Below are 25,671 nucleotides of genomic sequence, written 5' to 3' on the forward strand. Positions count from 1 at the left end.
TCAAGAGGTTCGGTGTTTCTTTTGATTGTTTGGAAAATAATCTAATTTGTTTCACATCTTTCCCTGATGTCATTTTGAGAACAACATCACCAATACCTTTGATATTCGTGGTAGCTGTATTTCCCATGTAGAGCTTTTCACTATCTTCAACTTGTAGGTGCTGAAACAAATCTTGTCATGACACACATGACGAGTAGCCCCCGTTTCAATCCACCACTCATTTGAATTAGTATTCATGAGATTCACCTCTGAGATTAGTTATCATGGCCACCAACTTCATGTTATCATGGCCGTGAGATCAGTTATCATGACCACCAACTTCATGTCATCATTCACCATGTTTTCTTGACAGTTCTCCTGTTTAGGCTGCGGGCACTCCGAAGCCCTGTGACATGGTTAGCCACAATTGTAGCACTTGAACTTCTTCTTGAAAGTTCTTGCCTTGGGGCATAGGTTTTTACCCTTTCATTTCCCTTTGTGAGTTGCCTTGGCTTTCTTCTCGGAAGTTTGACTAACTTCCACCACATGAACCTTATAAGATTCAACATCACCATATTTCTTCAAAGTCATTCGATTGTCTTCTTCAAAGCAAAAACGCACCGCCAGTTCCTCCACATACATCTCCTTTTGCTTATGCTTAAGTTAGTTATTGAAGTCTATCCAAACGGGAGGAATATTTTCAACCATCGATGCAACTTGGAAAGAATCATTAAGGTCTACTCATTCTGCATTGTTATCATGTATAATGACCTGATGATCTTGGACTTGACTCGTAACAGATTTTGAGTCAACTATTTTGTATTCCAAGAACTTAGCAACAACATGCTTCTTGGTACTAGCAAATTATGTCTTATACTTCCCTTCCAAGGACTCCCATAGTTCCTTAGGAGTTGCAAATTTACAAAAAAAAAAAAAAAAAAACATTTTATAGTGCATCAGTTAGCCCATTTAACATATAGTTGCGACATAGAAATTCAAAATGCTTCCAAGCATCCACTACATTCACAAATTGAGCATCATCCCGTCCCTTAACATTTTCCGGAGCAGTTTCTGTTAGGAACCGAGAAAAGTTCAAAGTGATCAAGTAGAATAACATCTTCTGCTTCCACCTCTTCAAGTTTAGACCAGAAAATTTGCAGGTCGTTCAACATGATTGTCCATGATGTTTGGTGTGGTAGGAGTTGACTTCACAATAAGGGTACCAGTAGCAGTTGGGATTCTAGACATTCTGAAAGAGTTGGAACCACATTTAAATTGTTTATAGTAGAATGAGAGTCTGTTTTCATAAAACCAACGAAATTGAAAAACAATTGATTCAAAAAATAAAGAAGAATAGAAGGAAACAAAAATAAAGACGAAAAAATTTGTTTAACATTGTCAGTTCCTAGCTCTGTTTCTGAATCGAATAATCTGCAAGAAAAATGTCAGTAAGTAACGCAGTGTATAAGGCTCGATTTGGACTCGATTATCTTAAACAAATTCGCCGTCTATTCCTAGGGTACAACAACCGAAACAATGTGTATTGTAGGATATAACTACTTGCCTGAAAGTGTCGTCGAAAATAGTTGCAAAGAAAAAGAGGAAGAAGATGAGTATTTTCATGTGTGTCGAATAAGGCACTGGTAGTCTGCTTTTATATTGGTTTATGTAATAGCAAGAAATCAATTCGTCGTTAAGGAATTGATTCAATACACAATAAATGCCATTCAATGCACAATAAATACATTAGTTACAAAAATTCAAAAACCATGACTAAGATTGTCAACTTAAGCATAAACGAGGGTTGCGTGAGCCTGAGTTTTCGAAGCTGGCATTCGTGTCCACAGGTCGCGCCCAACCCCAAGTTCGGTCAATTTGGCCTACAAAATCCAAGATTCACACCCCCTATGTGCGGGTTGGAGTTTGAGTAAAACCATAGACACAAACTTGTAATCTTATCATAAATTCAAGCTTATAAACTCACTGGAGTATGGTCTTCCTACCAATGTGGGACTCATTCCCACACCCACCTTTATTGCCAACTTCTATTCTCAAATACCCAACTTTGAGTATCGATATACCATTAACATATACTCCATTTTGGACGTACAATATATCGTTCGAAGCTCTCACGGAACACAAACCCACTTAGAGTTAATTATATATACAACATATGTATATATTTAGATATGTCCAAAGTTAGTAAAAATATACATATTTATACTAAAAATTCCAACAATCTGTAGTAAAAAAATGTAAATTACAAAAAAAAAAAAGAAGATAAAAAAAAATATAATCATTGGCCGGTGATCGTAACCGAGGAGACGAGGATGATGTCTTTGTTCGTCGTTTAAGGGTCAATGACTGAAGAGCTAAAGAATATAGTCTCTTTACGTTGAAGGAATTGTCATATTAACTCTTCTTTGCCTTTTAGCTTTCAGTTTCGATCTCGATCTTAATCCCAATTTGGATAACAATTCAGTAATAGTGACTACTGAGAATAAGATTGTTAAATTGAAGTGGTCTTCGTCTTATGATTACGATTCTTCTTTGGATGTCGCGAACACCGACAATCGATCATGCTATAGCTTGGTGAATTGCTTTCACAAGTAGATTCACACCAAAACAAAGAGAAGTAGAGTGTGATCGAAAGACACAAGAGTAAATTGAGGATGCTAAGAGTTTGTGTATGTGTTTGATAAAGAACGTTGGTTGATTATCCCAAAGATGACTAATTCATCCCTCCACTTTCTCGATGATAGCTTATTTAACATGTAAAATTAAACTCTAGAGCAGTAAAAAAATAAAATAAGGACCATTTTAAAACAAAAAGAAAAAAATTGTAGGAGTATAATATGGTTTTCCTGTAAAAAAGTCTTATATGATTCGTTTCGCACTATAGAATCACATTTTGCATTATTTTCTTTAATTTTAACTAATACAAGGAAAATAACTTAAATGCTGCTTGTTTAAAAAAATGTTTGTAATCTGCGCATCAAATCTATAGAAAAAAGACATGCAATTTGTTACTACAAATTTATTAGATTTATTAGAGATACTGAAAAAATAAATAATTATCTATTTTAAAATATTTTAATTATTTTGAAATAAATAATATTCAGATTTATTAGAAAAACTGAAAAAATAAATATCTTTTATGTTTGTTTTTGTGATATATATGCAAAAATCAAATATCAATTGACATTTTTAAAAATGATGTCGTACATCTCTTTTACCGCAAACTAATTTCTTATTATAATATTTTAAAAAGCTAATGCTATAAATACCTTATTCTTTTCTAATTTCATCCGTTAGATGTGATTTTTTTTGTTTTGTTTTTTCTTTTTTTTTCTATTTTGTTTTTTCTTGCTTTTAATTTTATTATTATTATTATTATTATAAATTTCAATAAACGTATAAAATCGGACAACATTTTAAAATCCGGATGAAATTTTAAATTCAGACGACATTATAAATTTGGACGAGATAATAAAATTCAAACGACTATATAAATCGGAAGAAAAACAAAGTTTGTCTTTATTTATCACATGTATATTAATTGGTTTGGTATTACATTTGCGTGGTACGTTAATCAGATTGAAAGCAAACTTTACTTTTGTTCCATTTTATATAGTCGTTCGAATTTTATAATATTGTCCGAATTTATAATTTTGTCCGAATTTTATTTGGTTATCGAAATTTATAATAATAATAATAACATAAAATAAAAGAAAAAACAACAAAAGAACAACAAAAAAAGAAAAAGAAAAAAAATGATGTCACATCAAAAGTAATTGATTAAATTGATGTTGGGGGTGTTTTTGAGGGTGGTAAAATTGGTTAAAAGGACATTTATAGCACAACACTATTAAAATTTAAATACAGACGCTTTTTTTTCTTACAGATCTTAGAAATCTTTAGAATTATTTTTTCAAATATATAAAAAAAAGGACAGTACAAATATTTTGAGACATGCGGTCTTCTAAAACATAACGTTCAAACTGTTAGTCTACTCATAAACAAAATAGACAAAAATAAAACTTCTTATAAAAACACAAACACCACTTTAATAAATAAAAAAGTTAATAATATAAGAGACTACCAAACTTTGGTTTTTGTTCATATTTGGTAATCATGTTTTTTCGGACACATTTAAACAATATTTTTTTGGTATGTTTAAAATATGGTAATATCACATTATTGTCAATGATATTATTCTATTTCGAACACGTTAACAAGTTTGCTATTCAAATATGTATGGATAAAACATGTGTATCTAAATATGAATAAAAAAAATTGTTACCCAAAAAACTAATATGGAATGTGTACGTGTTAGAGGTCTATATTTTTAGTATGTTTTATGTGTGATGATGTTAGGTCCATTGACATGAACTAAACAAAATAACAACACTGCATGTGAGCATGACGTGACAGCACTACATCGACATGATAATATCTCTCGATAGCATCGCATGACCAACGAGTTAGGGGCTAGGTTGTGTTACCATGCAATGCTATCAGGCAGTGTTGCCAAGTAGTAATGGCATACTGTCATATTGTCTACATTTAGATAACCATGTTTTTTACACGTTTGACAATTAAACTTATTTGACATATTTATAATATTTTATATCACCGATAATTATTAATTATATTCCCTCGGACCGAGGTTTACGCCAAGAAAGAGACTCTTGTTAATTTCCTGACTGGCCCAACATAAGGAAGGTCAATCCTTAGAAGACCGAGTGATGTTTTGATTTTTGGATGGGTTGTAGGGAAACATGCATGTGTGGACCTTACATGAGTATCCCCTCTCGTAGGCTTGAGAGTCGGGGGTTTCACGGCGGGACAGACTGCATTAAAAGCTGTCACATGCAAAGTCACCAAACATGAGAAAATCATGCATGGAAAATCAACACGTGTTCATATCATTTGCATTTGATACTTTTGGTTTCCTTGTGCCGGATACAGTAAAACTTCTTAGTAGAGTAGAACGGATCATGCATAGCAATGTTATATCTCCTAGACCTATTGATGTAGTCTTAAAGAAAATTGACTTTGACATACAAAAAGACTTAGCGGCGCAACTTGTTATCCGTTTACCTTCTTATTCGTTGTATAATAATAACTAAGATGTAACTCATTTTGAAATGCATAATACTTACCCAAATGATTACCTTATTTTAAGTGGATCAAACAAATTTATTAGTCAAACGTTTATGAAAAAACATGGTTACCTAAATATGGAAAAAACAAAAGTTTATTACATGTTGGATGATTAATCTTAATAACAACCTTTTAAAACAACTCAAAACTTAACTACTTTTATTTTTATGTTTTCTCCTTTGGAAGTATGAAAAAACAAAAAATAACAACTTTCCTAGACTTTTACTTACGGTCCCTCAAAATTTTCCCTCCTATATAAGCCCGTCGTTTCCACCTTTGCCAGTTACCACCTTCGCATACATCCCCCAAAACTATTTTTTATAATTCCTAAAGTACCCTTACAGATTCCAATTTCATAAACCCTAGCAAAAAATTTTGTTTTCATGGAATCGTTGAGTAGCAAGAAACGAGTTCGGTTCGACTCGGACGAGTCCGAATACAACTCCGTCAAGGCGCAGAGAACCAGAGACGATCTTCTCGAAGTTCTCGATGATTCAGACTCAGACCTTGACTCGATCGTGAAGAGTTTCGAAAACGAAATATCTAAACTTCCTGAATCTTTCGCCGACTGTGATTCCTTGTCGGGGGAGTCCCGGCCGGATCTCGGATTTCTCTTCGAGGCGTCGGATGACGAACTCGGATTGCCTCCTACTGAGCTAACTTCGGTTGAGTCGGAGAAGTTCGGAATTTCTGTTGAAGTTGGAGAAGTATGGGATCAGATATCTAGCTACGACGCATTCGAGTATGGATTTGGTTACGCCGGCGAAGATGCTACTGTTAGTGCCGCCTACAACGGCGGTGAATATGTAGCGTTAGACGGGCTGTTTGATTATACAGATGTAGGTTTTAGATCGTCGGAACCGGAACTGCCACCGCAGCCGGAAACTATGCCGGCTCAGTGAATAGTTAGGGTTTTGAGTTATATCCGCTGGAATATTGTAAAGCTCTTCCATTTTTTTTTAGTTTTTATGGAAAAATTGAAATGGGATATTATAATTTATATGCAATGATTTAAACTATTAGTACAGAATGATTAAAACCCAGTAAAAAATATATTATTATTTAAAAATACAAAAGGGTTAATTAGATTTACTTGATATGGATCCCCTTGTGAAAAATATGCTATGTTAACAACTCTACGACGGTATTAGCAAGAGAAGTGTTAGACACATCACTACTAATTAGTCAAATACTTAACAAAAACATTGCCAAATGTAACGAAATAGTTGTCATTAATTCGTTGGTATCAATGACATTTTGTGTGTGTGTGTGTTTTTTTTTTTGCTACATCTTAGAAAATTAAGTTTACCAGTTGTAGAAAAGGAGGATGCCTAACAAAACCAACAAATATGTTACCCAAAAGACAACAAAAAAGTTGATAGTCCATATGTTTGGACACTACAAACATACGTGACAATATAATAACAAAAGGTTTTGGGCCCACTGACAGGGCCGGCCCAAATGTAAGGGTAACTGGGCCACAATCCAGGGCAACATATAGCACATGGGGATGGGGAATCAATTTTCAAAGAGCTATAATGGATGTACTACTATTTTTGGACTCGAAGTTTGATCTAATTTTGATTTCAATCGATCTATTTTTTTTTTTGAAGCATTTTTATTCTTCTGATTTTTTTTTCTTCTAAATCAGATTTAATGAGAACTACATGTGGACCTATTTTGTTGCACGAGTTTCTCCTTTGCATATTGCGACTATGATAGGAAAAAAACTTTAGGTGAGCAAGTACATAACAAAAATTATGTAATAATCCAAAATTGATTATTGCATACTTGATGAATAATGAGGTGATAAACAGGTGATGCATTTCATCGACATAGAAAAATAAAATGTGATGTGTAATTTGTAAACCTTTTGGCATATTAATAAATCGTATCACACTTGCTCTAGAGAATAACGCTATAAAATGGCGTTAGTTATAAAACTTATAAACGGACCTAATTAAAACCCAGTCCGTTACTATAATTTCAACCCCACACCACTTCGTCACTACACGCGCCTCGCTTCGCTTTAAATCTTACCGCGTGTATTCCGCACAATACTCTACGCGCGTGACAACAACTCCACTCATAACACTCCATACTGACTCAAAGAAGACGAAGTCGTTAGGATTGCGATTCATTCTGTTATTCATAACTCTTTCTCCAACTTCCATGTTTCCGATTATCTTAACCACAACTTCTGTCGTCACTCTGATCAATATCGTATATCTACTGAGTTGCAACTGTAGAGTGTAGACGACACATTGAATGAAGATGAAGGTTTTCGTAAAAACATTGAAGGGGACGCACTTTGAAATCGAAGTGAAACTCGAAGACACGGTACGTTTTGTTTAATTTTGTCAAATTCTATAAGTGATTGATCAGATTTTAGGGGTTTAAGCTTGCATTTGATGAGAAACTTAACTCGAGAAAGCTTAAGTTATGTTTCTTGCGTATTGGATCGCAACATTTAGTGTTGTTTGGGCTTGAATCGGAGAGTTCGTAACTACGTTGTGTTTCTATCATTGAAAATCTCAGTTTATTGATTGGGAATTGCAGTCGATCGATCATGATTGAGCATGTTTAAATTTCAATGCCGTTAGTCTCAATCACTGTAATTACAGACCTAGTTATATCGTAAATGGCTGTCATCTCATTCGAAATGAATGTGAAACCGGTTCTGATGCATGTGATCTTGCTTTTTGAATTGTACATTTAGTTATATGTTCTGATTTGATCAATCTAACTTGGGGAATGAATTAAGGAAAATTCTGTGGAATAAAGGCATTCGAACAAATGGATTTGGAGTTTTCAATTCTTTTCAAATTCCATGTATGTAGATTGAAAACTAATTTTGTTGTAGCAGGTTGATGATGTGAAAAAAAAATATAGAAAGTGTTCAGGGATCAGATGTATATCCAGCTGCACAACAGATGCTTATCCATCAGGGTAAAGTGTTGGAAGATGACACCACCATGGAACAAAACAACGTTTCTGAAAACAGTTTTATGGTCATCATGTTATCAAAGGTAAACTTCCATTATTACACCTCTATTAATTCATGTTTACTCAATGATTTACATGAATGCAGAACAAGAGCTCCGCCGCTGATCCTCTTCCCACTCCAGTGGCGGCAGCGGCAGCGGCACCACCCCCTCAACCGCCGTCATCCACCACAAACACAAATCCGCCTCCATCTGAGACTCTATACCACGAAGCAGCATCACATATGGTTGAAGGAATCAATGTACCAGGCACAATCAACCGGATTCTTCAGATGGGTGCAGGTTCATGGGACAGAATCACCGTCGTCCGTTCCCTTCATGCTGCTTTCAACAACCCAGAAAGAGCCGTTGAATATCTCTATTCCGGCATACCCGACACACCTGATCTTCCTCTAGTCAACGGTGCCGGAGCTCCACCACCGCCAGCTGTAAACCCACCACCACCAACTGGATCAAATGCAAATTCGTTGAATCTCTTCCCTCAAGGTGCTCCCGCCGGTGCAGGTGCAGGTGGAAATCTTGATTTCCTGCGCGACAGTCCAATTTTTCAAGCTTTGCGATCAAGGGTGCGAGCTGATCCTCAAATCTTACAGGTAATTAATTAATTAATATAATATAATAATATATTTTTTTGTCATTTCTTGGTGTTCTTTAACTAAAATTAAGTACGATTGGTATTCTTGACGTACAGCCAATGCTCCAAGAATTGAGGAGCCAAAATCCGGAGCTGGCTGGACTACTCCATGAGCGCCAAGCTGATATCATTAGCATGATCTTTGAATCTGTTGAAGGAGGAGAGTATGTGTATTTACGGTTTTACCCCTCGATGTCATCACCTTCTTCTTTTTAGTTTTTGTTTTTTACTCATAATTACGTAACTATTTTTATCCCAATATATTATTATATATCAGGGATGAATTGGGATGGAGACATCCGGCGTCAGGGGTATCTGAGTCTTTTACACTTACAAGTGAGAACATGGACGCAATTGACCGTGTAAGTACTTCAATTCCACCCATTAATGAACTGCAAATTTGATGCATATATATATTTTGGAAAAATGTAGGAAATGGATTTATTTATTTATGTGTGTGTGTTTTCAGCTTGAAGCGATGGGATTTAACAGGTCGGTGGTATGTGATGTGTTTTTGGCTTGCGATAAGAATGAAGAGGTGGTTGCCAATTACCTGCTGGACCACATGCATGAGTTTGAACATTGAAGAATAGTAATGTGGAAGAAAAATGGTCCTTTTTTCTTGAATATTCATCTGAAGTGTATATACTATACTATATAGCACTTGGCTGTTATCTTTTCAACTTTTAGTGTGTATGTTTTGGTGAATATGCATGGGAGACTAAAATTCAAGTGTAAATAAGATACTCTTTTTTTCTTGTTACTTTTGTATTTGTGTTCCTGTTGGATGTTATGATAAAATGTCATTTTGGAAATGGTTTTAAAAAAAATATTCTGACAATACCAACGAATCTTTGATTCTTCAAGTGTAACTACATGTTTGGTCGAATACTTTGTGAAATGTTATGCTTTTACGAAGCGTGGGAAATTTTGGTTACCTAATTTTGTGCTATCTTTCATATTGTTAGATGTATACATGTGTGTGTGATGTATTAGTTTTGTATTGATGTTTGGCCCATGTATTGTATAGCTAGCCCAATTATATTTAGCCCCTTAACTATGTTTTGTATAAGCAATTTACTGTATACATGAAAAATAAAATAAAATATCTATCAACTAAAACCTTCCCACTTTATAAATACTTGTTTATCCAAACATGTAAAAGGTACTTATCAATCGCGCTTGGAAGAGTGTGGGAGATCAAAATCACCAAAATAGTTACACTATACAAGAGGAGAGGTACTGTTGGTTACTATTATTCCACAATTTATAAAATCCTAATTTGCGAAATACATAAATAAAGGAAAAGCAATTCCTCACATCTCATTTTAATTATTTAATACTATGTTATTTAGAGCCGAACTTGAAGTTGGTTTATTGTTTGTACCGAAAGCAAAACGCTTGACCAACTCATGGCAATCACATTCTTGTATAAGCATATATAAACTTTGTGCGAGAGAGACCAAAGTTATGAACACATATTTGACAATTTAACTTCATATTATATATATGTGGATTTATGTTTTGAATATATATATATATATATATATATATATATATATATATATATATATATATATATATATATATATATATATATTCTTTGTTTGACTTTACCTAATATGAAATCATATCACCATGAAAATTGTTTTGGAATTTGTGGTAAAAGTAGTCATGCGATAAACATGAGGGGATGAAGACGCATGTTGCATACCAAAAAGAGTAGAATATTCCCTCATCAAAATCAAAATCAAATGAATATTTTCTTTTTACCTATAATAGAATGATGATTAGTGTATCTTATACGTACTTTTTCTATTCGACTAGTAGTTGACTATACAATTGCCAAAGTGTTTATCATTTATAATGGTGTTAATGCACTTAGTCTATGCAGTTATCAATAACAAACATGTTTAGAAACCGTCTGTTATTCATGGGGGCAGTTGGCTTAAAAGTATAAGCCCACCTCGATCATAATCTCAACACCACTCATACTCTTGCCTCTTTGGCCCACAACACCATTTTCTTTTCTTTTAGACATAAACACAAACAGGTTGCGTGCATGATCATGATCGAGGAGATGGCAGCTAGTACTCTGTCTGTAAACAGTCTTTATCTTAAAAAATGGTGGACCAGAGAAGGTCCAAACAGATTTACAACATACTAATAGATAGAATACACGATGTTTGGCACGTGGGTGTCGTATCATTATCAATATGAACATGAACATTTCTTGGCTACCCAATGTCGTCTATATCACATCTTGCTTGCAAATGTTTTTGGAGTTGAAACCGACAAAAGCTTGTGGTGTCATCTCACTACTTCATCAAGAAACAACGCTTTATGTAAATGCCACTATAGTTCTCTATTCTTTCATATCTTCTTGAAAATGATCAATCTTTATTTTCCCCATGAAGTTTTTGAATTTGAAATTTCCATAATTAGAATATTATGAGTCGAAAGGCCAATTAATTAAAATTGGATTTGACATTCAAGAATCATGAATAGACAATGGCAAAAAGATTTAACAAAGTGCATTATTGTGGCTCGGCTCTTTATGTTGTAGGGTTGTTATTTGATATGTTAGACATTAAAACTCATCTTTTTAAAGAATGCCTAATTCATACACATACATTGCTTTAATTCCTTTACGCCTACAAATTGGCCACAAGATATAGGTGAAAAATGTTAATGGTTTAATGTCTAAAAAACTTTATAATAATCAAGAATAAAGATAAATTTGCGGACCACATTCATTATATGATAATCAAGAAACAAAAAAAAAAAAAAAAAAAAAAAAAACTTTACCTAGGCTTGTTGCAATTTAGATTTATATGATTGATTACTTATATAATAATAATAAAAATAATAACTTTTACCTCAAAAAGATGAGTGTCTAGTCAAACTAACATTGTCCAATTGATACTAGTCATGTTGTAAATAATACTCTGAATTTATGAAAAATTGTGGACCCATCCATCAGTACATGTACTACACTACTACCTTTCCTTCCTGCGCTTTTGGACAAAAAAAATTTAATTGTGTTTTTTGAAGCACTTTTAATAGCTCCAAAATACATTATTGCCACTCATTGTTAATGTACAAAAGAATGGGTCCAAATAGATACACTTGGTTTGCCACTTTGGCTATCAAAAATTAGGTCTGTATGCTCTGGAACCTAGTTCTAAGTTCTAACACCCCCGGTTGAAAAAATCGAACCCTAATATCCGGAAGACATGAAAAATGCTTTTTTGTCTTCTTGGTTTGGATCATAATTTTTGGGTCAATTTGAACCAAAAAGCAATTAGGGGGACTTGTCTTCAATTCGGTTTTAAAATTTTCAAAATTCTTCTAATTTTGTTTATTTTTTTATAAAGATTATGCATCTTGTTCAAAAATTTCTAATAATTAAGGCGTTTTGGTGTTGTTTTACAACAAAAGTATTTTCCTTTTACCATAATTTTGTAATTTAAATGGTTGCGAACCATGTTTGACAGATGGTTGCGATCCATTGCGACTAGATGCGATCGATTGCACCTGGTGGCAATTATTGGAGGTGTTTTGTTGCGAAGCTCGTTGCATTCATTTGTGGACCGTTGCGAATGAGAGTTTGGATGTGAAGAGGAACTTGGATGCGAAAGGATTCGAAAGTGACTTCCAGTCAGAGGAGATGTGATGCGAATGCGAGGCCTTGGAAGCCTAAGATTCCACTTGGAACTGTAAGCCTCGAAAGTTGGAAGACACCTCAAGGTTCAAAAGCTGCTCGAAACGGATCCCTTTTAATAAATCTTTAATGTTTTAAATAAGTCATTAAATGACGTAATAACTAAGTGTCTTTTGATTTATTTTTCCGTTATCTTTTGTAAGGCTATAAAAGCCAAGTTCAATCATTTTGTAAGCCGTAGTTGATTGAAATATAAAAACTTTGAACTTGTGTTCATTCGAATTGTTGTGTACGAATCAAACTTTGATCTTAGTTGGGACGTGCCATCTGTTTATTATCTCGAACTCAAACCAATAAGTCTTGGTTTGTTTTCATGTAAGATTCAAACTATATAGGTCTAGTTTGGACTTTTTCGAGTTTCGTTTTTATCTTTGATTCAAGTGTACTTTGTTTCGCTGCGTTGTGTTTGAGGTCCACATTACTTTTGTTATTGTTTTACAACAAAAGTATTTTCTTTTGACTATAATTTTGAATTTAAATATTTAAATATTATGTGTAATCATTATATTTTTATAATTATTTGTAATTTGTATAAAAATTGTAATTCATATGATTTTTAATTTGGTATCCAATTTGTTTATTCTAATAATCAATATAAATGATGCACTTTATGTAATTAAAATTTTAACAAAATTTTAATTTATAATTTGATTAATTAAGTATTCCTTATGTTTATAATTCTTTAAAAAAAAGTCTTTTACCAGGTCCATGCGCAATCCACAAGATGATGCACCAAATAGAGTACTTTATATAAATCCGAAACAACGATTTAGAACATGAAAAGAGATGTGTTCATTTTTATTTTTGTAAATAACAAAATAATTAATCTTGATTTTAAAGTTCAGAAGTAGTTTATTAACTTTTTAAAAGTTATATTGAGTTACTTTTTCTACCACATGATACTAAACGGTTAATCATGGTTAGAATTACCGTTTTTATGCCTTTCTTTCATAATTTTCTTCTTTCTTTTTGTAATACCATCCGGTTAAAAAAGTCGAAACACCATTAATGTTACCGAAAAAAAAAATCATATGAAAATCTCTACACACCATGTGCAATCCGTACTAAGAATCTAATCATATTGCATTTTACCTTCTATAAACTTCTACCAATCACAGTAATTCTAGGTTTCTAGTTTCTAACCCTATTATTTCTGTCCATATGTTACAACAAAATACTACGAAAAAGAAAAGTTACAAACAAGTAGTAGATAATCATAATAGTAAGTCTGGTATACCCTTTACTCTATATAAAGAAACTTCATATCACCAATCAAAAAACCACACTAAACAAAATATGGAAGACACGAATTCCAAAACACGACGCCATGGTCAAAGAGTCAAGGGTGGTATCATCACCATGCCCTTCATCTTCGGTATGTTCATTTCATGTAATCTAATTTTCTTTATATACTACAATAAATATGCTTTTCTTTTTCAATTTATAATTACTTTTATTTTTCGTAGCAAACGAGGTTGGCGAGAAGTTAGCCGTGGTTGGATTTCAAACAAACATGATTAGCTACTTAACACAACAACTTCATATGCCGATGACTAAAGCCGCCAACACTCTCACCAACTTTAGCGGCACAGGAAGTTTGACACCGTTGCTCGGAGCTTTCATGGCGGATTCTTTCGCCGGCCGCTTTTGGACCATCACCGTCGCCTCCATCATTTACCAAATAGTACGTAAATAAGATCGATCGTTATATTTAACTACTTATCCTATAAATCATTAGATCTTATTCCACGACTTTTTGTTGTTATAGGGAATGATATCTTTGACATTATCAGCGGTGTTACCAAACTTAAAACCGCCGCCATGTAAAACCGGTGAAAACTGTGAAGAACCCAGCACGGGTCAACTCGCGATTCTTTACATATCGCTATTCTTAACGGCGGTTGGGTCAGGCGGAATCCGGCCGTGTGTGGTGGCGTTTGGGGCGGATCAGTTTGATGAAACGGATGAGAAACAGAAGACGAACACGTGGAAGTTTTTTAACTGGTATTATTTCTGCATGGGGGCGTCGATGTTAGTGGCTGTGACTGTGATTGTTTATATTCAAGATAATGTTGGGTGGGGTTGGGGTCTTGGGATTCCTTCCATGGCTATGGTGTTTTCGATTACTACTTTTGTGATCGGGTATCCATTGTATCGGAATATGGTTCCTTCGGGTAGCCCGTTTACCCGGTTGATACAAGTGTGTGTTGCTGCTTGTAGAAAGAGAAACTTGGATATGGTTTCTGATGATTTGCTTTATGAGAATGAAGAACTTGATGCCTCCATTTCGGTTTCTGGGAAGCTTCTTCACACTAAACAAATGAAGTAAGCCATGTTCATGTTGCCTTTTCTTTTAATTAAGTTTTGTTTATAACTTATGTTGAAGAAATATTTAAAAAAATGACATCACCTTTAGGGTAAATTTATGTGAAGTTAGAACTTATGAAGAAGTGTGTGTATGTCATTCATTTTTTATATCAAGTCGTTATTAAGTATTAAGTAAAAAAGACATTCATATATATCTTACTGGATTATATTCATAAAGTAAAAAAATTAAATAGCTAAATAGACATGTATACTGGATTAATTATGTTCATAAAGTTAAAAAAAAAAATAACCAGTCCAGCTAGTGGACACTTATATATAACTTACTCGACTCGATTATGTCTATTAAGTAAAAAATAAATAGTTTATTTAAAGAAAAAAACAACATATTTTTGAAAATTTAAAAACCAAGGTAACAAAATAGCGAACAAAGAACAATCGGCACCAATGAAAGATAATTTTGTTTGCTATTTTTGGCAAGGAAGTGTTCTTTTTTTTTTTTTTCTTTATATTGATTGTTTTGGAATCAAGAATATTCTAAATGGGATTCTTTAAAGAAAAAAAGGTAAAATGACATTGAAAGTATTAGGCCATCTCTTAATCAGTGATTTAGGTAAAACACATGTGTTAACTAAGCACATGATTGGTATTATGCAACTTTATGAATTTGAAATGACAATTCTATCCTTTAATTATTATGTCTTCATGAACAATGTTAGGGGTATAATGTGGATTAACACAAAGCCTTATGTATGGATCTCTTTTGTTAGTTACCCATTGATAAGCATATGTCACGTGTTTCCTCTGCCTTTTCTTCTTTTCTAAAGTTTCAAGAAAGAAAAGTTGCATTTTGACTTTTGGAGTCAAACTGTTTGACAAAAAAAGCCAAACCTTACTTTTGTGCACAAAATCAAGATTGGAACTTAATTCATTTGAATGGGATGAAATGACCATTTTGTCCTTTTAACATTTCAGATTCCTGGACAAGGCTGCGATTGTCACCAAAGAAGACAATGCAAAAGGGCAATCTAAACCTAATTTATGGCGATTGAACACAATCCATCGAGTCGAAGAACTAAAGTCACTGATCAGAATGGGGCCAATTTGGGCAGCTGGGATTCTTCTAATCACAGCTTACGCACAACAAAACACCTTCTCCCTCCAACAAGCCAAAACAATGAACAGAACCCTAACAAAATCCTTCCAAATCCCAGCAGGATCCATGACTGTTTTTACCTTAACCTCAATGCTAACCACCATCGTCTTCTACGATCGTGTTTTCGTCCCCATCGCACGTAAACTCACAGGGCTAGAACGGGGGATTTCGTTTCTTAGCAGAATGGCAATCGGGTTCTGTATATCGGTTCTTGCCACATTGGTTGCTGGATTCATTGAAATAAAGCGCAAAAATGCAGCTTTTGAACATGGGTTGATAGACAAGCCTCATGAAACGATTCCAATTTCGGTTTTCTGGTTGGTACCTCAGTACTCCCTTCATGGTATCGCTGAAGCTTTTATGTCAATTGGGCATCTGGAATTTTTCTACGATCAGGCTCCGGAGAGCATGAGAAGCACTGCAATCGGAGTGTTTTGGATGGCGATTGCTGCTGGAAATTACCTAAGTACCCTTCTCGTCACCATGGTGCATAAATTGAGTGCAGGTCACGACGGATCAAACTGGCTGCCGGATGATAATCTGAATAAAGGAAGGTTGGAATATTTTTACTGGTTGATAACATTGCTTCAAGCTCTTAACCTGGTTTACTACTTGTTTTGTGCAAAATTCTATACTTTGAAGCCTATTGAGGTTGCTCATAGTCGTAGGGTTGATGAAGATGATACTAATGGTAAAGGTGATGGGGTTGAGCTAGTAATGAATGTGTAGGTTTGGGTCTAAATGAATCCCCATTGTTGATATGAACTTCCTTTTGTTGAAGTACGAACTACGATGCATTAGAAGGTGTATGTAGCGGCTAAAATTAAAAGGGCATATATGTAATTCCAAGTGTTAAAGTTGCTTATGTTATTAATATTTAACCAAAAATGGATATTGCATATACAATGTAAACGAGAAAAGATAAATTCACCAAATTAACATATGATTATTTTATAAAATACTCTTAAAATTTTGATTTTTGAGTACATTACACGAATGGTCCCTATGGTTTAGGGTAATTTACGTGTTTGATCCCTAACTTATTTTTTCAACTCAGAAGGTCCTTACTGTTTGTTTTTGTTGCACGCTTGGTCTCTGTCTCACCTAAAAAAGACTATTTTGCCCTTGATTTTTTAACTTATTTAAATAAACACACCCCCAACCCCAACCCCTTCACATTACCATACCTACCATACAATTTTTCCTTATTTGAATAATAGTCTTTTTAGGAAAGACAGAGACCAAGCGCGAAACAAAAACAAAAAGTAGGGAACAAGTGCGTAACAAAAACAAACATTAGGGACCTTCCAAGTTAAAAAAAATAAGTAAGGGACCAAATGTGCAAATTACCCCAAACCATAGGGACCATTCGTGTAATTTACTCTTGATTTTTTGGTCATTATTAAATCAAAATTTGGTGTGGAATGCTATGGGCCGAATCATAGTCTTACTATCACTTTCTGCCATAGGCCAAATTATGGTTTTTCCTTACAATGCTGATGGCCAAATCCTGGTTTTACATACAAATTGTTATCGGCCAGATCCTGGTCTGTGACATCCCCATTTTCACGGCCAGAAAAGACCGATTTTGTTTATGCTTTATAAAAATCAGAGTACCTCTTTAATAAAAATGTTGCGGAATTTGTTCCCAGTAAAACATGATAAATACGTTATCAAAGCACTTCTGAAGAAAAATATTTTTATTCATTTCTAAACATTTGGGATGTCATCGTCAATACAGAAACATAAGCATAAACAGAACTTACATTCATTATCACTAGTGATTTATATCTCCTTAATCTCTCAGTGTAATGTGACTTCATATCAATACATGTGATATAAATAAACTGAGTGGTTCAGGTTGGGAAACCTGGTGAGTACATAGGGTTTTCAACCCACAATAATATAATTATAATGTTCAATCATCAAACAATTAACCCAATTACCCATCCTCATTATCTTCTTTATTCATAAGTACCCTCCCTAAGGATTTATCCTAAGGGTCGTCTCCTACATCATATTTTACCTCTCATCTTCTTACATCGCATCTCCTTATATGTTTGTTCCTAAGGACTTTCCCTAAGGATCATCGCCTACATCGCCTAGACAGTATTGATTCAGGGATTACTCCCTCAATACGTGCCCACCAAGGGTTAGGGTATCATCGCTGAATACGTAGTTACAACATCGCCTGAACTCGTAATTCATAGTAAAGGGGTTAGAGTATCATCGCATGAATACGTAGTTACAACATCGCCTGAACTCGTAATTCATCACCTGCAGGTTATGAGCCTGCTAGTGTTTCCACGGGGTTGTCTATAATAGTCCGTGGTCGCCATCTATACTCTGGTAGATGACTACATCTCCAAATTGTCGGACAAGGTTGTAGTATCCTACATCACCGATTCATCACGGTGGTTGTCGAGGCCAACAAAAATAATAACCCTAAATATTACACACTAAAATAGTGTATAATGGTAAAGGGGTCGAATCCACGGAGATTGGTTCAATTTGTAACTCAATGAAAAATCTCTTTGTAAAAATACTAGTAAAATAACAATAAAAATAAAATGGGGGATTTTGGTGTTTTGAAATACTTGAAACAAACTAGAATTAAGTATGATTTAAATAGACAATTTCAACAAAAATAAGGGTTTGATGTAAAATCAATAAGGGAGAGATGGTTGACTTAAAGTTTCCTCACTTTGACTTTTGATGAACATACCATTAGAATCCAATGGTGCAATACTTTGATTTAAATCCTTAATTTGGCTATAGTAATCCAAGGAGCTTGAGATTACCTAGACCTTTCTTAATTGTTGAAATGGCTAGAGAAGCTCATAACAATTTCCTTAGTCAAAGTCACTAATTCCAAATAGCATGTAATTAGTGAAAGTCAGCTAGCATTAAAAACCAAAAAAGTCACCAAATCCAGGAGGGGTCAAATGCTTTCACCACCATGTTGGAGGAAATATTTTTATGATTGTGTTAAGCAAAAACAACACAAAAATCATTTGTTGCTCGCTAATTTGAGGATCATTTACTTAATCAAGAAATTAGCCAACTAATCACCACAAACACATTTAAACTCATGAATAAAAACATACTAGTAGTGATAATATGATAAAACACAAAACATTTCCATAAAGATTTAAGAACAAGTTCAAGGGTTCTTTAGCATTCAACAAAAATTCAAAGGATTCAACAAAAAGTCAACCAGGATTAGTTTAGTCAAGCATGACTAAACTTAAAGAAACAAAGTTAGTTAAGATTATACCAAACATTTGACAAGAATCAAGAGATGAAAAGAAGATATTCTTCAAGTGTTCTTGGCCTCCAAAAGTGCTCCAAACTCCAGAGAGAAAGTATCAAAATCGGACCTCCAAGATAAGGCTGAAGAGGCACACCAACCTTCCCAATATAGAGCTCTAAGTAAAATCCCGAAAATGCCCTTGTCAGGAATCCATGCGGGCCGCGGGTAATCTTACACGGGCCGCGGGCTTCGACGGGATTTTTGGGCTTCTTCAAGTCTTGGGCCCCAACAGCTAATCCATTGGCCCAGTTCGAATCCAATCAGCTCCTAGCCCATTTTTCTTCAATATTTCTTCAATTAAAGCGCAATTTGTCTTTCCACATCACTTAAAACTTCCGCAAACTCTAAAACATCGATCTTGCACACTCAAGAATTCTCTCACGCTCTTTCAAATTTAAAGTTCAACACTTCTGCGCCTTCAAGCAATCGACAAGCCTACTCCCTGGATCACCTCCAAAGCTATCAAGCATGACATCCCCACTGCTCTTCAAGTCCAATCGCCTTCCAAAAGATCCCGCACACTCCCGCTCCTCTAGTTTCCTTAAAATTTGCAGTAATGCTCAAGAAACTAGAAAGTACCCAAAATTGTCATAAAAATAACAAAAAGGAAAATATGCATGGAAATTAACTAAAATGCAAATGGAATGTGCTAAAAAAACTATAAAAATAAGTAAATAAAATAAAGCTATCACATCATCACCTATCTATCCTCACCTAATTATCATCACCTATTTCTTGTTATTTTATTTCATTACACACCAACTATTTCATCTACCCATGTTTTATCCCAACATATTAGTAGATATAAATATACAGTTTAAATCATTTAAAACATGTATAAAATCATTCATCCAGCATAGACAACAAATATTCAGATAATATGCACACATAGCATGTAACTTATGTAAAATACTTCATATCTATGTGTAAGATGAAAGAGACCATGCGCTCACTTGATAAAGTGGTGAGTCGGCACTCGGACAACACTTCGTTACTCTTAAAACAATTGTCCCTTGACGAAACCTAGTATCATTACCACTAGAGTTTAGTCTAACGCTTGACGAGACTAATTTAATAGTCTAGCTATTATTACTATTATATAAGCGTTAAACAATACTTATATAACCCATAATAATAGCTCAAATACTCCTTATAAGGTCCTAATAACAATACTATCTTGAAACATAAGCTATACAAAAGATAGGATAGGTACAGCTCACTTACAACGAGTTTTCTCGAAAATCGGGCTTCGCTGGAGCAGCGTTCCCGAGCCGAAAGGCTCTTTTCTCGGGACTCCGGGAGCCTCGGGGCTTCCTTCGGGTGCTAGGGGGTTTACCTAGACTTTAGGGGGCTTAAGGGGAGCTAGAGAGAGAGTTTAGAGAGAGAAAGTGGAAGAGGAAAGGTGTGAGAATGAATGGAACCCGACACATCTATTTATAGTGTGAAATCCTGATGGACTCGGTGAGTAGGTACTACTAGAAAAACAGCCTTTTACGACGCTCATTGCGCGTCGTAAAACGCTCAGACGACGCGCAAATACGCGTCAAGGAAGGCCCTGTCATAAAGAGAGACGACGCGCTTTTGCGCGAAAGCACGTCGTCTAAAGACGACGCGCATTTACGACGCGCGGTTATGACACTCAATGCGTATCAAGGAAGGCCCTGTCATAAAGAAAGACGATACGCATTTGCGTGTCGTAACCTTACGACGCGCGTGTTTATGACACACAATGTGTATCAAGGAAGCCCCTGTCAAGAAAGGCCATGTCATAAATGAAGATGACACACATTTTTGCGTATCATAATTTTAAATGTTAAAAAAAGTATTATTTACAGATTTACTAATTTTCAAATTAAATTTGCATTTAATGTCTCATAACAAAAAATAAAATACCATATACAAAAAATACAATCCATTGCATAAAATTTATTGTCATACAAATAATCATTCAAATAGTAGACAAATATTTGTACATTATTATTAAGAGACTTTCCCTAACTATATAACCTAGTACTACATTGCTATTTCCTTAATTAATTTGTGTACATTGTTTTAAGCAAGTGTGTATTGAAGCACCTTCCATGTAGTAGTACCCCCTTGACCAATGTTAGTATCAGAACATAAAGCACCTTTCTGCACAAAAAACAACAATCGGTTAACAAAGAGTCAACATTCTTTAAAATACTGTATGAACCTTCTCAAGTGATGCACATGGACCAAGAATAGCCTGAATTCCAATTTACAATTTACAACAAAAAAAAAAAGAACTGATTGAGTGAACCTAGAAGAATAAAATATTAGGTCAACTTAGCGAAGTATTGAATCCATATGTAATGAATACAATCACAAATGCAAGTGATTAATGTCATTAATGGAATAATTTGTTGCCCATGTCTTACCTTTATTAGCACCATATTTCACCTCCAAATTCAACAAATTCAAATATCCATGATTTGGACCTAAGAACAAGGGCATACAAAGATACAAATAATATTTAATAACATTGTCCCAAATATAAACACTAAGAGATCGTGATAGAAGAGAGAGAAAAATGTTATCATATCTCATGAGGGATGTCTTTCTTCCAACATGTCTTTGTTGTTCAACTTGTAACTTATTCGTATGCGCATAATGATTGCTTTCGTCCATAACAATCAACATTCATTATGTAAACGATATTTAAAAAAAACACACAAACATTTCATTCCATGATGATTTATTTATAGTTACTTTGCCATGTTGAGTGTTGGTAACTCGTAATTTTTGTGTTATTGAGCCGTTACCATTTGCAGGAAGAGAGTTACTGCTAGCAGGTTCCAAATGCAACTGAAAAATTTAAAAAAATAACTTTTTTTTTACCAAAATTTATTATAAAATAATAAATAAATAAACATACTAGGTGGCGGAGGGGTAGGACCAAATATGTCTAATAAATCCATCATAGGTGAAGGTGATGAAAGGCTGCCTAATGGAGTAACTGAAGTTTTCATATTATTATTATTATCTTGATTTATTGATAATATATCATCATGTGGTGTACATGAACCATTTTGATGAGTAGCTGAATAAACATACCTCGGGGTTCCGGGTTTCAGGTCAAATTAAAAAGACTTCACCAATCTGTGACCCAACAATTGTCAAATTAAGTCTTTGACAAATCTCCATGTATATTACACTAAGTCAAATTAAGTCATACATCAGAAACTAAGACAACAGTTGTAATTTTAAGTAACTTTTACATGTTTCTATGTGAACAAGGGTGCATTCCATTAAATTAGTGGTGTTTCATATGAATCTTGATAAAACTTCATACAATGATTATAAAAGGTAATGATTTGGTTGTATTAATTATCTAGTTGAACAAACTGTACAATGTTAAGGGGCACTACTTTTCAAGTAATGCAGAGGATAGTCAACACGCTAGTGGCATTATAGATGTACCTTTAGCACAAACTGGTGAAGGTATTGCAGAATGTGAACTCCTCAAATGGTTTGTCCAAGATTCTGCATGCTCCTGGTGACATTATAAAGGTAAAACACCGGTAGTAGTGTTAACAATTTCCATATATATGGTAAAGTAATTTTGATTTGACTTTGATTTCAGGTTGGAGAAACTCTATTACAGTTGGTAGTTGATGATTCTGCTGTTCCATTTAATGATTCTGATGCATCAGTAGTTTCTGATGGATCAAAGTCTGATGAACACAAGCTAGAGCTCAGAAAGAGTCATGCAAATGACAATTTATCCACCCCTGTTGTTAGAAGTCTTGCAAAGCAACATGGTATTGATTTAGCTGATGTCACTGGAAGTGGTAAACATGGAAGAATATTGAAAGAAGATGTATTAAAATATGGTGTAGAAAAAGGAATTGTTGATGACAAACCTGCTTTTAATCCTACTTCTATCGAACCCATGTCTGGACCTGAAGAACAACTTCAAGAGATGGTTGAATCGCTTTATCATGATAAGATATTCTCTCAAAGGTATTATTATTATTATTATATAAAAAATAAACAATATCATGAATTTGATTGAAGTAAACATGTTATTAAAGTTGTCAAGTTCTTTGTTGTTAGGGCTTATCAACGTGCAATGGTTAGGTCAATGACTACAGCTGCTAGTGTTCCTCATTTTCATTATGTGGAAGAAATAAACTGTGATGGGCTTATGAAACTTAAATCAACTTTCCAGAAAGAGAATACTGATCTAGATATTAAATTCACATTCCTTCCTATGTTAATAAATTCATTATCCTCTGTTCATTTATGTTGTAAACTCATATTTTAAAAACTCATAAATAATCACATGATATAACCTTTTAGATATAACCTTTTAGGCATAAATAAATAAGCACCTTTATAAACAAGCTGATGCTGGTAACCGAACCCGGCCTTTGGAGGAATTATAGCAGGTGAGGCCGGCCCGTAAATGTGAAACTATTCATAAAATGAAGAATAAAAATGTGAAACTTACTACAAGCATCATGAGTACAAATCCGGTCAAGGCCATTACAACTTCTGTAAATCAGTTCAAGATTACCAATTAACAATTAATATTAAGTGTTGTTTGTATAAAAAAAAAGTATATAAATTACATTTGTTTCTTGTGTATAGCTGAGTTTTTTCAATTCTAGTCCCAACATGTTTTCTTCTGTATTTTCGGTCCTTATTTTTAGGTTTTTAGTTTATGTTCCAACTAAAATGACTAAAATTTTGGGACCAAAAGTAGTCATTTACTTGGTACAGGGACCGAAAATGTTACAAGAAACCTCAAGTAAGACACAAAATTGCATAAAAAAAAAAAGAAACAACTTTAATTAAGGACGAAAAATGTAATTTAGTTTTAATAAAAAATAGTCCGTTACCAAAATATGGAACTGTTAAAGCTACAAGTAGTCTGAAGAACACCAAAATAGAATCACAGTTGCCAATGTTACAACTCCAAAAGCTGCTCAAAAAAACCTCTGGAATTAGTCCCTTTATCTCAGTCAGGGGTAAAAAAGGAAAATTACTGAAGGATATAGAAATTAGAACCTGAAATATAGGAGAGTAACTGAGGTTTCTCAGCTAAACTGTTAGAAGGATAACAAGGGTGGATATAATGGCACATAATGGAAATATGAAATTAATATGCACATATGAAATTAATAGTCACCACATGCTTGTTCTAGTGATAATTGGTCAGAATTCATACCAGAGAACCCAAGGGTGGCATTTACCCTTTGTTTTTACTTGTTTAAACCAAACCTTTAAGTGCTCTACTTAAATGCAAATGTGTTATTTTATTTCTAAAACAGTTTAGTTTACACATTTAAAATAAGAAAACAAAGTAAAAGAGGGAGGAAGGAGTCAAAGGTACTCTAATATTACCCAAATATATTGCACAAGTTGACAGATAGGTTGAGTTGAGCAGCAGAGTATCATTCTCATCTTCTCCTGTGGTGTTAAAATAACCACCTTTAGTTTTGTCAGGGAACACCTCATCCTATAAACCAAATAAAGAAAAGAAGTTAAAATTTGGTTCACGAAATAGAAATATATAATAACAGAGTTCACGAGATGGAATACTTGTGTTTCTTGAAGTTCAATTGCCCAGGATAACCATGAAATCTCACGACCATACTTATACACATCTAACAACCCTGAAATCAAGATGCATAATCATCCAAGATTCCTGGAGCTTCTAAAGGTCCTTTCCTGAAACTGTGTTGCAACCTTCTAGATTGGGGGTCGTAAAGATTTTCCTTTATGAACACCAAAGATCTCTTTGCAACCTCCATGTACTCCTGTGGCTAAATTTACAAAAATAATTAATTTTAAACATGAAAATGAGTAAACTTTTTCATCTTTATTTCAAGATTCAATCTTACATCAATTCCAACAACATGAAAATTGAATTTTGTTACATCAGGTTCGTTCTTGAGGATCTTGGATGCTCTAGCATATGATGAAACTTCAAGTCGTTCTTGAGGATCTTGGAAGCTCTAGCATATGATATTTTACTTGATTCCTAGCATTATTTGTGCCTGAAGGTATAAAGAAAGAAGAGAGACAAACATTAGGAATTACATGGAACCCTAAACATTGATTTGTTGAAGGAGAATTAGAAACCAGGAATGGGTCTAAATCATAAGAACAAAAACACAAAAATTATAAGTAAAAGTAAACCCTAGATATTAGATGAGAACAAGACCTGAAAGAGAGCTTTAGGGAGTAAAGGGTTTTGAATCAAGATTTGTCTCGTTTGATCCTGGTTCTGTTCAAATACGAATCCAGTTTAGTCTAAACTCCTCGCATTCATTTAACACCAGCAACGACATACATCAAAATTGTTGTAAATTTTAGGAAAAAACAGAGGAAACATCAATT

General features: G+C 34.2%; 3 protein-coding genes across 3 annotated transcripts; all 3 read left to right on the forward strand.

Moving 5' to 3' along the window:
• The first annotated feature begins 5,528 nt into the window (after positions 1–5,528).
• LOC145098151 (uncharacterized) lies at positions 5,529–6,047 on the forward strand. The gene has a single exon (XM_079035823.1). It carries the CDS (start codon positions 5,529–5,531, stop codon positions 6,045–6,047), a length of 519 nt encoding a protein of 172 aa, XP_078891949.1.
• Positions 6,048–7,330: 1,283 nt separating this feature from the next.
• Positions 7,331–9,500, forward strand: LOC145100009 (ubiquitin receptor RAD23d-like). Its single transcript, XM_079037450.1, has 6 exons — positions 7,331–7,496; positions 8,024–8,174; positions 8,237–8,743; positions 8,842–8,948; positions 9,062–9,146; positions 9,254–9,500. The coding sequence occupies exons 1-6, from the start codon at positions 7,414–7,416 to the stop codon at positions 9,368–9,370; spliced, it is 1,050 nt and encodes a 349-aa protein (XP_078893576.1). The 5' UTR covers positions 7,331–7,413; the 3' UTR covers positions 9,371–9,500.
• Positions 9,501–13,737: 4,237 nt separating this feature from the next.
• On the forward strand, positions 13,738–16,877 carry LOC145101237 (protein NRT1/ PTR FAMILY 3.1-like). The gene is made up of 4 exons (XM_079038416.1): positions 13,738–13,883; positions 13,975–14,192; positions 14,277–14,833; positions 15,809–16,877. The coding sequence occupies exons 1-4, from the start codon at positions 13,805–13,807 to the stop codon at positions 16,716–16,718; spliced, it is 1,764 nt and encodes a 587-aa protein (XP_078894542.1). The 5' UTR covers positions 13,738–13,804; the 3' UTR covers positions 16,719–16,877.
• Positions 16,878–25,671: the final 8,794 nt, after the last annotated feature.

The sequence above is a fragment of the Lactuca serriola genome, chromosome 4 (assembly GCF_051521515.1).
Source record: "Lactuca serriola cultivar US96UC23 chromosome 4, Lser_US96UC23_V15, whole genome shotgun sequence".
In the NCBI taxonomy this organism is placed as follows: Eukaryota; Viridiplantae; Streptophyta; class Magnoliopsida; order Asterales; family Asteraceae; genus Lactuca; species Lactuca serriola.

Excerpts from the sequence above, each read along its gene's own strand:
- LOC145098151 (XM_079035823.1), top strand. The coding sequence starts at position 5,529 with ATGGAATCGTTGAGTAGCAAGAAACGAGTTCGGTTCGACTCGGACGAG.
- LOC145101237 (XM_079038416.1), top strand. The coding sequence starts at position 13,805 with ATGGAAGACACGAATTCCAAAACACGACGCCATGGTCAAAGAGTCAAG. Across the intron at positions 13,884-13,974 it reads CACCATGCCCTTCATCTTCG|CAAACGAGGTTGGCGAGAAG; the intron begins GTATGTTCATTT and ends TATTTTTCGTAG. Across the intron at positions 14,834-15,808 it reads CTTCACACTAAACAAATGAA|ATTCCTGGACAAGGCTGCGA; the intron begins GTAAGCCATGTT and ends TTAACATTTCAG.
- LOC145100009 (XM_079037450.1), top strand. The coding sequence starts at position 7,414 with ATGAAGATGAAGGTTTTCGTAAAAACATTGAAGGGGACGCACTTTGAA. Across the intron at positions 7,497-8,023 it reads GAAGACACGGTACGTTTTGT|AAAAAAAAATATAGAAAGTG; the intron begins TTAATTTTGTCA and ends GTTGATGATGTG. Across the intron at positions 8,949-9,061 it reads GAATCTGTTGAAGGAGGAGA|GGATGAATTGGGATGGAGAC; the intron begins GTATGTGTATTT and ends ATTATATATCAG.